This window comes from Pempheris klunzingeri, chromosome 16 (assembly GCF_042242105.1).
Source record: "Pempheris klunzingeri isolate RE-2024b chromosome 16, fPemKlu1.hap1, whole genome shotgun sequence".
Lineage (NCBI taxonomy): Eukaryota > Metazoa > Chordata > Actinopteri > Acropomatiformes > Pempheridae > Pempheris > Pempheris klunzingeri.
In genome coordinates this window covers 13,064,791-13,079,761 of record NC_092027.1, presented here as the reverse complement: position 1 = coordinate 13,079,761, position 14,971 = coordinate 13,064,791, and the positions used below count along the sequence as shown (strand labels likewise).

General features: G+C 42.9%; 1 protein-coding gene across 1 annotated transcript in view; it reads right to left on the bottom strand.

Annotated features, from left to right (window-relative positions):
- Positions 1-3,820: 3,820 nt before the first annotated feature.
- The window catches only part of sdc3 (syndecan 3), a 33,377-nt gene continuing 22,226 nt past the window's right edge, over positions 3,821-14,971 (bottom strand). Inside the window, exons 2-5 of the mRNA XM_070846974.1 lie at positions 13,098-13,191; positions 10,098-10,966; positions 8,616-8,805; positions 3,821-6,873 (exon numbers count right to left, since the gene is read on the bottom strand). Of these exons, the coding sequence (XP_070703075.1) occupies positions 6,707-6,873; positions 8,616-8,805; positions 10,098-10,966; positions 13,098-13,191 (1,320 nt within the window). The 3' untranslated portion in view covers positions 3,821-6,706. The remainder of the gene's footprint in view (positions 6,874-8,615; positions 8,806-10,097; positions 10,967-13,097; positions 13,192-14,971) is intronic.

Genomic DNA, 14,971 nt, shown 5'->3' with positions numbered 1-14,971 from the left:
GCGTGACGGGGAATTATCGCGTGAAGGGTGAAGCTGGAGCAGCCAATCAGCGGCCAGAACAGGTCCAATGAAAACCTGTACAGAGACAGCAGAGCACACCGAGAGAGGAGGCCTGGGTGTTATTCACAGGTTTAGTTCTTTTATTTACTCATGATTCAACATTAATACAAGTTTAGAGAGCTTACTGTATATATGTGTGTCTAACAGATAGACAGAAGATATAAAACACCTTTACTTTGGCTGTACAGAGTTTTCATTTATTCATTTGTATTTTCTTTTAACATCCAAGTGCCCCTGGTTACCTGCAGTATAGATACATGTGTTGAAACAAAACATACAACATGAAGTACATTAATTCAAGTACCTGTACTTTGCTTGAGTATTTCCATTTCATTCTGCTTTATACTTCTACTCCACTACATCTCAGGTGGACTTTTTACTCCGCTACATTCACTCCAGTGCCATAACTACAAGTATCTTTTCAGATTAAGATATTACAATAATGAACATTTGTTAATCTTATAAATTCAACACGCTGGTAAAGATTAAACTGGTGGTTTCCTGGTGGCGTGAGGACCCTTACAAAAGAGCAGTGACTTGATGTTCAAATGTCTAAGAGATGTTGGCAGTTCCCCTAAAAGAAGGTTTCCTCTCTCATTTAATAGTTCAAGGCCCAAAGAGATTAAAGTATCCAATATTTCATAAGATAAACAAAGCCTGAGGAAGAGGAAAAGTCCAGCGTTGTTTTTTCTTCTTTCCTCTCAAATTAATTGTCCTCAAATTTATCTTGGGACCCACTATCAACAATTTAATGTCATATATGAGATGATATATTAGTCACACGGGGGCATTTTTCTGCAGGAGTACTTTTAATGTTTTTACTTTTACTTAAGTAGGATTTTATTTGCAGGACTTTTGTATGTTAGGGAGTATTTTCACTTTTTTGTATTGGTACTTTTAGTGAACTTAAGTACTTCTTCCATCACTGATATCCATAGTAGATATAAGATAGCCAGAAGTGACTATCTCTTCATAACTACCATGGTATCACTGTAATGTGCAATAATTATAATGATTATGCAGAGACTGGTGTGTATATCTCAATAAAATTGACTTTTGGATTATTCCACTTGTGCTTTGTGAGATTGGGTGTAAAGAATAAAAATCCATGTAGCCTATGATTAAAAATAATCATACCTCTGTGAGTCATATCACCACAAAATGACATTGTAGGTTAATAGAAGTCCAGCTTGAGTCCTTTATTGAATTATAATGTTTTGGGGAGTTTCAGTTCAGGTTGACTCAACTGCAGTTTTTCCAGCTTATTCATTCGGACAATTATGTGTCCTAAAGTCTAAATACAAGTCTGAAAACTGTGCCTGAGGCCTAAAAATGTAAATACATGCTATAATTTACGAGGAGAAAGCAAAACATTAAGCACTAAGATTAATGGAAAGTCTGAGGAAAAAACAAGCAGGAGTTTGCATATCCAGATATGTTTTATCTTTGTTTTCCTCTCCAGTGAATAATCGGGAGACCCCTCAGATTTATCCTTGTGGCGGTCCAGCCCCCCAGATTGGGAACCACTACTCTCAGTGGAGGATAAATGATACTGATCCTGTGAGTCTCTTATTCCAAACCCTCAAATAAGCCAAACTCTTGGTAAAGGAAGGTGCACATCTCTTATTTACGATCCAGATGTGTCAGCTGTGAAAATGCCTGGTTGAAATCAGGTTTGTCTCGCTGTAGAGTTGTTCCTCTGTCACCCACCAGATGGGGTACTGACTGGACCCCAGACCCTCCTCTGTCATCACCAACTCTACTGCTTTTACTCCTCTGTTCTACCCCTCCCAAACAGGAGCGGCCCCACATTAAAACCCCCCTCATACTCTATGTGAGGCACACATTAGCAGCCGCTACGCAAGGCCAGCCAACAGCCTGTTGTCTTCTCTGGATCCAGGGAAGGCCATGAATAGCTGTCTGCAGACTTGCTGGTACTCCTCCACATCAGATGACCTTGGTTTCATCTGGTTTGATGCAAAGAATGTAAACTGAAGCCCCATTTAGAATAATTTCCTTTCCTGAGTGCTCGCATCTCCCCATGGACAGTTTATCTACTCACTTCATAAATACATTTTTATGTGAAGACTTAAGAATAATAACATCTTTGGCTGTTTCTCCCATGAGTGTCGACTGAGTTCACTGAGTGTAAATGGGCTGTTAAGAGGCTGTGATGATACATGTACGTATGCAGTAGCTCTATCAGATGTAGCAACAAGGCATACGGGGTTGGAGTAATGTCGCCAGGTCAGAGCTGGTATGGAGGCCAAGCTAAAGCTGGTGTGTGATAACACCAGAGCGAGACTTCGTGTCTGCATGCCACTTCTTATGGTTGTATGTTACGGAAATATATTCTCGTTCTCAGCTCCCCTTTTTTATCTGACATTTCAAGTCCTGCCTGAACTAATGAACAAATCCTGCGCCTCAAGTTTGAGTTAAATCCAGCACCAGGGGGGAGATGAGTCATAGTCAGTTTTCACTTACATCTCGTGGCATCTTGCGATGTTTGTTTTTTTTGCCCAAGTTTTCAGATATCTGTCTCTGAGATTGCTTCCTCCCGCCCAGCGAAGTGGAGACAAATGGAATTTCATTTGTAATGCTCACAGCATTGAAAAATTCATGTGTTTCTTTCCCGCAACAATGTCCTGGTTACTTTGGATAATCCAAAGCCCACACTGACACTTTCCACTGGAACTACAGTATTTCCTTGCACCACTGTTGACAGCCTGTACCCTGAATTAGAGTAACCAGGACTTAATATCTAGGAAGAGATATTTCTGTTTTATTATTGCTGTGAGCATCACAAATTGTGTTAAGGAAGAAACAGATGACTTCCATTCATTACGTAATTTAAAAAGTCTATCCATTATCTATACTTGTTTATCCCGCAGCAGAGTCGCAGGGGGCTGCAGCCTTTCCCAGCTGACACTGGGTGAGAGGCGGGGTACATCCGCACAGCTCATAATTATATTAATGAACAAAACTGGATTACCTCGACCCCTTGAGGCTCCAAATATTCCCAGGTTCACGGCATGTTAATTGGTTTAGGTGATTTGATTAATGGGGCATTTGTTGGGGTATTAACATAACTTAAGTACAATATCAACTAAGATGGGTTGTCGGGGAACCTTGTGTTAAAATCAATATTATTTTTAGTTTACATTGTGCTCACATGGTGCACATTCTTAAATCAAGTTGTGTTTAAATCAAATTCCACAGTCTGACCCCCAGGAACAAGGTAGGATTTTTAAAGGACTGAAGTGCTGGTTTGTTTCTCTGTGCAAACAATGAAGCTGCAGTGTGCAGTCTGGTGTGCATACTGTACTTAAGGCTGAGAGCGAGATGAGGGGATTGATAGCAGCAACCCAGATCAATCTTCTCATCTAACTCTGGGCAAGAAAGTGAATGAGCACATTTCCCATAAATATTGAACTTTTCTTTCAATGGAGGCAATGGAGAGTGCATATAAATTGCACAGAGGGTGATAAGTAGGGGGCAAAACAACAAATGTTTGCCCCAAGGCCCTTTAACAGGTGAATTATAAATAGATATTTCCATTGCTGTTCAAATTACACAAATACGTGTTGAGAAAGTGCATATTTGGATTGTCATGTGATTGCTCTTTGTTGTTTGGGTTATTAGTCTGATCCAGTTCAATCCCAGTTATCTTAAGTCCATCATGAGAGCAGACTGGACATTAAAAGCACAACGGAAAATTACAGTTGATCCACTACAATTAAAAAAAACAGACAAGAGGGGACAGATTTACCCAATCAGGTTTTTTATTTGGAACAGAGTGGCAGATTAGTGACAGGGCGGTGGCGTGGAGGATCCGCCTCCTCTCGCTCACTCAGCCAATGACAGAAACTCAGCCTTAAAAAAATGCAAATGTATAAAAACAGGAATGGGAACAGCAAACATAGAGTAGTGTAGCCTCCACCGGGCTTCACATATACACACACACTCACTCACACACAGAAATATGCATATCTACACTCACACATGTACAAATTCACCCTCTGTCTCTCACACACACACACACACACACACACACACACACACACACAAGTCTTATTTGGCTACGCAGGCTTAGATGGGTACAAACACACATTTACACTTTGACAGTCACTTTAGAAAAGACAGTACGTGTTAAGATCATTCCTGCCTGTGAGAAAGTGGCGTGTTGCCTGTTCGTCTGTCCTGCGGCAGAGAGACAGACAGGCAGACAGTCAGACAGTGAAAAGACAGTCAGTGTGTGTGAAAGCCACTGTGGGGGACCAGCTGCCCCTCATTCAGCAGTGAACAGACTAAACACACGCAGACACACACACACACACACACACACACACGCACGTCGACAGGCTAGTCAGTGTACACAAGAGTCTGCTGTGAAATACCAAGGTGAAGCACTCGCACATACACACACACACATACACACAGGTGGCGGGTTTAGATGAGGTGTAGACACGCACACGCACATATTCTCACACTGGCGAGGGGGCAGGTAACGTACACACACAGGAGTGGAAGAGGTGTGTTACCTGTCTGTGGAAGAGCGTGAGAACTGCTGGAGTAGGTAAACACACACTCGACCACAGTACATTCCAACTTAAACTCACCCCTCTTTTCTTTCAAACACACAAAAACACACACAGGCATCCACACACACCCAGACTAGTATAGTTTTGACTCCCATGCATTTTTGTTCTACAGTACTGAGTATAATAGAAGCTACTAGCCCAGTCGCACTGGTGTGGTTATTGTTACAATCTCTTAGATAGAAGCACAGCCCTCCTGTCTCCTCACATTCCCCTTCCCAAGCCAGATCCTGACCCCTTTTCCCCAAAGTCCCCTCCCAAAAAAAACAAAAAGACTCCGACAGCAGGTTTAAGTTGACCCCATGAACTAATTCAAAGTCTGTTTCCTCTCATAACCAAAGCTTTACTGACAAAGTTGTGACTTTGACTGAATTAGTGCATGTGGGAGCAACTTCCTGCACGGATTCATCACTTCCCGTTTTTCCATTAACGCCCCTCTTGCTTCCAAGAGGCCCCACCCATCCCCAAACAGAGAGCCAATGGTGGTAGAAAAAGAAAGTGAGGCATGCAAAAGGTGTGTGTGTGTGGGGTGGTGGGGCAATCGGATGATGTGATGACTGGACACGTGGTTGTGCTTTTACACAAATAGACCAAACTCTAAACCAACCAGCAACTGATCCATTACTAATCAATAACATATTGAAACCACCTGACCTCGCTCGTATCACAAGTGATGACTAATGACGATGATGATGAGGATGAAGCTGGGTCTGATATGTGTTTGAATGACATGATTTACAATATATTTGAAGTCTGTGTGGTGTATTTAAATGCACAGCAAGTTACATGTCTGCACTTGTCATTTGTGTGTGTGTGTGTGTGTATGTGTCTGTGAGTGTGTGTATGTGTGTTTGCGTGTGGCTGACGAGAGCACAGCTCATCTAGTGATGACTGATGTGATGAATAAAAACTCTTCATGATCATGCAGATGGTTAGTGATGCCAGAAAGGATACGCTGATATTTACATATAAACTTTTTTTTTTTTTTAAAACTGCTAAATACACATCCTCCTGTTTAAGTATTATCGTTATCATTATTATTATTATTATGGTATTATTATCATCATTATTATTCACCATCCAGCCCAAAACATCGATATATTATTGGTTATTATTATTACTATCTGTAACTAGTCTTTGTACAGCTTAGAGGAGCAGACGGACCAGCCAATGTTTCCACAGCGGCTCCTCGATGTTGTGAAACACGTCGAGGTTTGATCACCGTTTTCTGGTTGGCCGAGCACAGAGAGAGAGGTCAGAGCCACCTTCAAGCAGACACAAATGTGTGTGTGTGTGTGTGTGCGTGTGTATGTGTGTGTGTGTGTGTGTGTGTGTGTGTGTGTGTGTGTGTGTGTGTGTGTGTTCATGTGGCAGTATGGATATGCATATGCGACTTTGAGCACCAGAGGGATGGAAGGCACAAAAGAGACCTTTCCTCTCGCCTTTTGACCCTGGGCTGTGTGCGGCCAACCAGACACTCTGTGTGTTTTTTGGGGGTGGGGGTGAGGAGCAGAGTCGAGCCCACCCCTCTCTTTTTCTTTTGTGTTGCGTTCAGCTCCCTCTGCCCCTCTCCCCTTTCTTTTTAGCCTTTTCATTCGCTCCATAAAAACAGAGGAGGAACTTTTTTTGTGCTGGAAAACACAGGTAAAGAGCTTGTGTTTTGTTTTGCTGTTTTTTTCTTTTTTACAAAATAATCATATCATTACATACAGAACAAGAGAATCTGTAGAATATTAATAACAACATTTACTTTGAAAACATCTTGTGTGTATGTGTTATTTTTTCAGTATATATTTGGATTATTTTTTTTCCTTTTTTTTGTCCTCTTTTTCCATTTTCACTGAAAAGAGAGTTCCAAGTCCGCAGAGAGAAAGGCGCTCTCAAGTGTTTTGGAGACAAGAGGAGAGAGGGATGAGGAGAGACGAGCAGATGAGGGGGGAGCGACGAAGAAGAGGACGAGGATGGGGGCTTAGAGTATCTTTCTCTCTTCTCTCTCTCGCTCTTTCTCTCTCCATCGGTGTGCGGTGCGTCTCTCTGGCCTACGGGTGTTATGCGTAAAACTCCTCCTGCTTGTCTGGTTTCTGGTAGGTGACGGTGGCCTGTTTGGGTTCCTCCAGCGTGTAGCTGCCCTCGTCCTTCTTCTTCATCCTGTACACCAGCAACATCACCAGGAAGGCAGCAAACAGGGCGCCCACTACTCCTCCCACTATCACAGCTGAAGAAAGACAGAAAAATAGGGAGAATATCTTAAAGACCCTCCAGAACATTACAGATCAGATCCTACCAACTCTCACAGACACACACATAAACGAATACTAAAAATACCATTAGAGCTACTGTTACATCCTGCAGCAGACTACATCACTACAAACACGCGCTGCAGAGTGTGAAAGCAGAGCAAAGCTACCACAGCATCACTATCAGCTAGCTGCTAAGTGAAGACTGATGAGCCTGAACCTGCCAACATACATTCTGTGGTGCCAACAGCTTTGTGCTAAATTGCAGCCCTGCAGTGCTACATAGTAGTTTAGCCCGACAAGGCTGGTGTAACCAATCCGCAGCAGCTGCATTTTTCCACCCTCTTCTGCACACATCACTAATGAACTCTTGCTGCTTGCGATAGATTAATGTGTGGTTATCAAATGGGGAAAAAAAAATCTTTCCCTCGTTAAACTAATTGGTATTGACGCCAAAATGGAGAAGAAAATGTTTATTTTCCAAAATGCTTGAGGAACACTTTGTTTCTATTCGCTGTGTGGGAGGTGTTTACTTTGTTTATTCCATTACTGCCAATATCAGAGTGCATAGGCTGGGGTATTTAATGTAACAGAACTTTTCACCAAGCACCATCACAGCCAAAGTATTCACCGCTATTGACTTTTCACACCATTTCTTGTATTTAAATCTAATATAGAATTAAAATTAGATTTTTTTATATCAATATAAATAAGTGCTTTTATATGTTCCTGAGTTTACTGTGCAAAACAATTGTGATATGCTAAACATGGCTCGAGATCCTTAGTATCTCATCCCTACACAGCAGCCAAACTACTGTGAAACATTGTATAGATTTGGGAGGAGAATGAGCGGAATTGCAATTGTTTTTGAACAACATATGAAAGAAATGCAAATGCATCAAAGTACTGTATGATCTGGAATATTTTGCTTGGGTAAAAAGTAGCCTGATTGAAATGGAAATTTTATTGTTTTATTTATCAAAACTTGAAAAAAAGACAGGATTTCTATCCCAGCTTTATGTATTGTCACATTTTCCCATTTCCCTTCTGATTCAGTGTGAAAAGTCAAAGATGGTAAATTAAAAAGTCACTGTATATATACGTATAAAAACAAACAGCATGGTCCTCCCATAGATGACAGTGACTACACATGTACAGCACTATATATGAATGTAGAAGTCTTGCATGTACAGTAGTGATTCTGCTCTATCAAACAGACAGTCTAGTCTAAAGTCTGTTGCCTCCTGCTCTTTACCAATGACCAGGAAATCGGCAAAAACCACCGCCAGCAGTCCACCAATCAGAACAGCTGAGGGAGAGACAGAGAGCCAGTCAGGTCAGGCAAGTTGGCTGCGCCCTCACTTTCTACAACAGCTCTTTGGGATGAGGAGAGGGGTGCGCTTGAAAGGAAATTGGATTTGCCCAGAGGGAAAATGATGGGAAAAAGAGGGGAGAAAGGAGGGGGCTGGATAACCCAAGAAGAGGATTGCTTGTTCTCAACGGGTCAAACGGGGCTAAGTAGGACATTCAACTTATCGTGGTGAATCTGCACTACGTGAATGCGAGGTAATGCTAGTTTATCTTAGCAGCTCCCAGAAAGCAGGGAAAGAATACAGGAGGCAACGGGGAAATATAATCTGCTAATCTAAGAGGTGACTAACAAGTGGTTTCATTGGCAGAAAGGCAGAATGGCAGATAGACACACCGCTGCATGACCTACCTATCAACACCTCTTTTCTCTCCAGGATGTTCTTCTGTGGCAGCTGGGCAGCAGAGCTTCCTCCGTCCACCGTGTTGCCGATCAGATCAGGATCTACTGGCATAATACCTCGGCCAAGGTCATTGCGGCGATCATCGTGGATCTCGAAATCTCCACTTGGTCCTGCAGCACCCACTTCGTTGTTACCCTCCTGAGACAGAGAGAGAAATGTGAAACAAACGACAGGAAATTTACATTTGATTTTAATCACATTTGTTCCATGGTGCTGCTACACTGAAACTTTTCCAAACCAACACAAACGGAGAACTTCCCATGGCACATGTTTGCTGCTGAAACAATGAGCCTCTGTATGTTCTGACTGGTGGAAAATCGCGTATTGTCCAACACATATACACACTTCATAAAATCTGGCAGCTTAATTACAATGTGGGAAACCAGGCAAATCTAAATGCATCATGCTTTAATGCAGGGCTGCTGCAAATAAACAGAAGCACACCAATCACAGAAATGACTCTGGTCTGTAAATAATTAAGCTGTCACTGTTAAAGAGGCAGTGAGAAGTTGGGTTGGGTATCAAACCTTAATAGTTTATTGGTACTGACTGAAAAGAGCTCATTAGTACAGAATATTGAAAAAGCTAGTATATCAATCCATGTTCAGACTTGTTTTCTTATTCACTGATAGTTTGATCAGATACTTCCTAATTTAAATCATAATTTTGCCAATTTTAGACTTTTATTTGGACAAAGTTCTTGTATGGCTGCTTGTGTTTATGCAATATTTGAAGGACAAGGCTGACGATATTCTTCATTTTTCTTACTGTGAATAAATCTCATAAAAACTACAATGAAATTCTAAATTAGTAGTTGATGAAACAATCTTGTAATTGTACAATTACGATAATAATGTGTGATCTGCACATTGATATCTTCAGTGGGAATGCATGAGCGGTTTGCGGGTTGAGTGCCACAAGGAATAAAGAAGTCTGAAAGTACTGAAAGGTCATGTTAACGTACACATTGTTCATTTGGGTTATTTCATGGGATTTGTTGACAACATGAACATTTCCAATTCCCAGCCTTACCTTTATTAACATCTGAGAAATTTGGCTTCTTTTGGCAAAGGAATAGTTTGATATTTTCTTTCTAAGAGTGCGATGAAAAGATTGGTACCATTCTCATGTCTGTGCATTAAGTACCGAGCTGGAGACGGGAGGTGATTAGCCTAGCTTAGCATAAAGACTGGAAGCGAAGGGAAACAGCTAGCCTGGCTCTGTCTAAAGCTGAAAAATAAGCTCACCAGCACCTGTAAAGCTCACCGGTAAACATGCTGCACCTTTTCTGTTTAACCCATACACAAACAGTTTGATGTTTCTGGTGGGGTGATGAGCTCAGACCTGGACACCAAATATAAACACTGTTCATATTCTATACGAACTTCATCATATGAGACAGTTGATTGAACTAGTACTTTGAATCTCACCTGTGCAGTGGTGGGCTGCTGTGGGCGGGTCGTTCTCTCAGCTGGTACCGCCTGAGTGACTGTCGTCATGGGAATCCTGGGCCTGAAGGAGAACCTGGTCTTGACAGCGGTGGTGGTGGTGGTGGTGGTGGTGGTAGGTGCAGCTGTTGTGGGCTCAGGGGTGGTTTCTGCTGTGGTTGGGATGTCTTCCTCTGTGGTGGTTTCCATGTCGAAGCCTGGGTAAAACGATGTGGGTTCAGGTGACAGGTAGACATCCTCCTCTTCTTCTGTGGTGCTTAGGTCATCCGAACCGGTAGAGGGTGTCACACTTTCCGCAGAGCTGGTTGCTGGGTTTGTGGTCACGACTGGAATGGCAGCAGGGGATCGTGGGGCAGCGGTGGTCTGGGCGGCTGCAGCGGCCCTGATTCGCTCCAACTCTCTCTCTCTTTCAAGCTCACGTTCTCTCTGCCTCTCTTTCTCTCGCTCTCTCTCACGTTCCCTCTCTCGCTCACGCTCCCTCTCCCTTTCTCTCTCCCTCTCCCGGACTCGCTCCCTCTCTCTTTCCCTCTCTTTCTCCCTCTCAAGCTGTTTCTCCTTCTCTCTCTCCAACTCTAGTTCCCTCTGCCTCTCTTGCTCTCTCGCTCTCTCCCACTCTAACTCCCTCTCTCTCTCCCTCTCCAGCTCTTTCTCCCTGTCCCAGAACACACCGCTCTCTCCATCGGCCTCGGTGGGCAGTGGGGTGGCGGTGGGGTCCTCCGGGTTGGGGCTCGGTTCAGCCGCAGGTGAGGCGGAGGGGGCGGGGCTGGTGGCCTGGGTGGTGGAGAGGAGGAGGGGCTCTTCTGTGGTGAAGGACACACCCACCGATGTCGGCCTCAAGCTGATCTCAGGAACTGGAGGAAGGAGAGAGGACGAGACGGAGTTTTTTTTTAAAATTGAACTGATTATCAAATTTAAGTTATTCAGTTAAACGTAACTTAAGCAACAACAAGCAGAAAAGTCCAAATTAAAACATGTACCCGTCTCACTCAGTCACACATCCTGTTCATCACTCAAGTCAGCCACACAAACAGTAAATCAGAAACCAAGACTATGGCTGTGTTTGAGATAAATCCCTTGGTCATTCATTCACTTCTCCATATGCAATTACACTCAGTAATCTTAAGACGGTATCTTGCATTTGTTTAACACTGTAAATATAGTCCACTATTCAGTTAATGGAAAGAAAGTTTTTGATTTCTACAAGGTTAGCGGACTCACAGTGCACAGATTGAAAAAAGAAAAGTCAAAATCTGTAAAGCAGAGGCTGAGATATCCTCACTTTTAGTTTCCAAGTATAGCTGGAGCGTACATTTCCCATGATGCAACCAATATTACCTGCTGATAGACACCCACATCATTCAAACTCCACGTCCCTTGTTTGGCTTTCTGTTATAAGTGGGCTGAGTACACAGGCTGAGTACCCCCAATTACTGACCTTCATGTGTTTCTTTGTGTTCCTCTCCGTGATCTTTAAAAGTCAATACAGCCAATCATACAGCGCGGCTATGTTCGTTTTGTAGATGGGATTTTTTATTGACGTCTCAGCACAGTAATCAGAGCAGCAATCAAATCGCTATTTTCTGCTCATTTAGCTATCTGACATCAGAAACTGAGAAACATGTAAGTGAAAATTAATGCACTAAATTGTGAGTTCAGCTGCAGTAAAACATGCAGAGCAGGGGGGGACAGAGCGGAGGCTTAACCGGCCGAGAGACCAGGCAGTTTGTCCCCCTCCTGGCCAGATGTTGCCTGTGATGTGCAGTTTTGCTGCTGGCTGACTGCAGATGGAGAAGAAGAGATTTAACTGTTTTGCCTTCATTTTGGAGGTTTTCAGAGTGGATGGATACTCATTTATGAAAATGACCTGTAAAGGCTGAGGTGGAAAATCAGCTGTGGACATGGTCTGAGAGAAGAGAAGAGAAGAGAAGAGAAGAGAAGAGAAGAGAAGAGAAGAGAAGAGAAGAGAAGAGAAGAGAAACCAGTGCTGACTGATTCATTTTCTTCTTAAATCTTATAATAGCATTATACCACCTTTCATTTTGTTATAGCAGCGGAGCTCCCTGGGTTGAAAGAGAAACAAATTGAATTTACAGGCACAAAGACATGAGGGCTGACAGAGGAGCTGCAGAGGATATCAAAATGTGGACATGAACAATGCAGCGTCTGTTAAACTTATCAGATGCCTCAAAATGCCACATCCTGAAGCAGCAGTGACACAAAATGCACATCCGTCTCTTGTTGAAAATTAGGGTTTCCTTCGGAATCAGACGGCTCTGTATCACGGTTTGAGATAAAGCAATTTGCAGGGCTGCTGTTTCAACCACAGCGGGTGCCTCTGCTGCACTCTCCTGCTCTGAATTGTAATTTATTTTGAGTGTGCTCTCCACTAGCGCAGTGCCTGAACCGAGGGCAGCCCTCAATGAGTCATGCTTAATAAGGACAGCCATGCTCAAGATTCAACAGCCAGATCAGAGGATCAGCCTAAGTTACACCAATGTGATTTATAGTTAAGTAGGTAATTCCTAAACATGCAGGCAGCCAGATCACTCAAACACAGACAGACGCTTGCATATAGGTCCATCCAACTACTGGTGTGCGTGTGATCGCCTAATCTGTGTGGACTGTAATCTGATTAGAGTAAATAAGATCTACGGGAATCGAGTCTAGGTTGCTGCTTGTTTGTGAGGGTGTGTCTGTGTTTAAAGGTGTTTTCAATAAATCGGCATCAAAACCTGTCTGTCGAGCCAAACGGCGTGTTTGCATTGTGTGATTGTGTGTGCGTGGCCTTTGTGCATGTGAGTCCTGGTGAGCAGAGCGACCATAATTCGAGGACAGGGAAGTGGGGGGAGGAGGAGGAGGGAGGGAGGGTCTTCGGGGTCAGCAGATTGAAACCCAGCAGCTGTTGAGTCTGAAAGAACCAGGGCGCGAGTGTGTAACCTCACACACACACTGAAACACACACACTCACATAAAAACACTTACAGCCAGAGCCGGAGCCTGAGTAGAGGTCCTCATCGTCATAGAACTCATCATTCGACGAGCCTTCATCATCGATAGACGGGTACCAAGTCTGACCCTGAGAGAGAAACAAGAGGGGGGAAGGGGGGGCATACGGATGACAGATTAGAGTTGCGCATCATGAATGACTGAGCTGTTCGTCATTTCATTTGAAAGAGAAACCACTTTGGCAGATTACATGCACACGCAGACACCCACACAGCCGTCTGAGAGGAGGTGCAGGCAGCATTATGGCGGACAGGCCAACATCTGTCTGTCTGTGACTCTATGGAGGAGCATAGTTAATGAGTTGATCTAAAGCTCGGATTTTGGCAGAGGAACATCAAAGCATTTAAGGAGACAGGGGTTTCATTCAGTCTCTGCTTATGTGTCAGTTACAAGTGATGTTCGGCCTGTAAAGTAGCAGAGTATAGAGAAGCGGTTAACTTTTGAACTCAGCTGCTACTCAAAATTTCCTGTACGTTTCAAAGGTGATGCCTTCAAATGTCATTACAGCTTTATCCCTTTGAGCAACACAGATATCTGCACCAAATTCCAATGCAATCTGTCCAATAGTTGGAGCTAACATGGTCACAATTTCCCAGAGCAGGTAACATCCTCAAATAACTGTTGAAAGTCCAAAGCATAAAGATGTTCAGTTTACTGAAATAAAACAGAGACATTTTCAATGACCACAGCTTTGCATTTGAGTTTTACAGCTGGAGGCTCTCTGCCTCTAATGCGCCTGTAACTGTTTATGGATCATTTCACGTCGTCCCCCTTGCTCACCTCCGCACCTTAAGCCAGGCCTGTTTCATGTATGTCTGAGGGGGAAAGCGTGAGCTTGCTGGGTGACCCCTGTCAGGGTGAGGTAAGAGAGATTAGTCGTGGATTGTTCGGGAGTTGAACCTCTGAAGTGATTGACCTCAGCCTCCAGTCACTTTGAGGCTGATCCCTCCTCGCTCTTCAGCCATCACACTCTCTTTCTCTTGACCTCAATCCCACATCCCTGCGATGTTTAAACACACACTTAAGCACTCAGGGTTGGCTAATACTGCTATCGAATGCATGCACTTAAGGGACACCGCCCGTACTGCAGTGCAAACATAAATTTCAAACTACAGTACTAATCACACTACCTTTCAAGACGGGGTTCAAAGAGTACTATAACTGAACTAGACTATTTTGGCCTTTTAAAATACATTTACAAATACAACACACTGTGTACTCATTTTGCTTCTATTGGCTTCTACCTATGTGTCAATATTGTTTCTCCTGCTATTTTGTCAGTGGTAGAATATATTGTAAAGTACATTAATCAAGACCAGTACAATTTCCTTGTAATTCTATGTGATACTTTTACTCCCCTACATTTACTGACAGCTGCACTTTCTGGTTACTTTGAAGATCAAGATTTTATTTTAAGCCTTGTACCAGTTTCAACAGTAATGCTCAGTAATAATAATTCACTTCTATAATATAGAATAATATACAATAACATCCTAAAAGGGGTCATTCTGAGTGATGAGTACTTCTAATTTCAATCATTTACGGCTGCATGAAACGTCCGACTCCTTTTACATTCAAGTAGCCTGTTGTTAATATAACAGTACTGATGAAAGCGGCTATAAGTAAAGTTTCAGATAATACTTCTGTACTTTTTTGAATGCAGAACTTTGAAACTTGTCATGCACTTTTACAGTGTGGTGTTGCTACTTTTATTTATGTAAAGAAGCTGAATATTTCTTCCATCACTGCATATTGTATCTAGATTCAGCTCAGAACACGCTAAGTAGCTCACCGCTGTGATGCCAAGAACAAAGGGCTCAGTTTTGCTCCAGGTATTGGAAAAGTCAGTC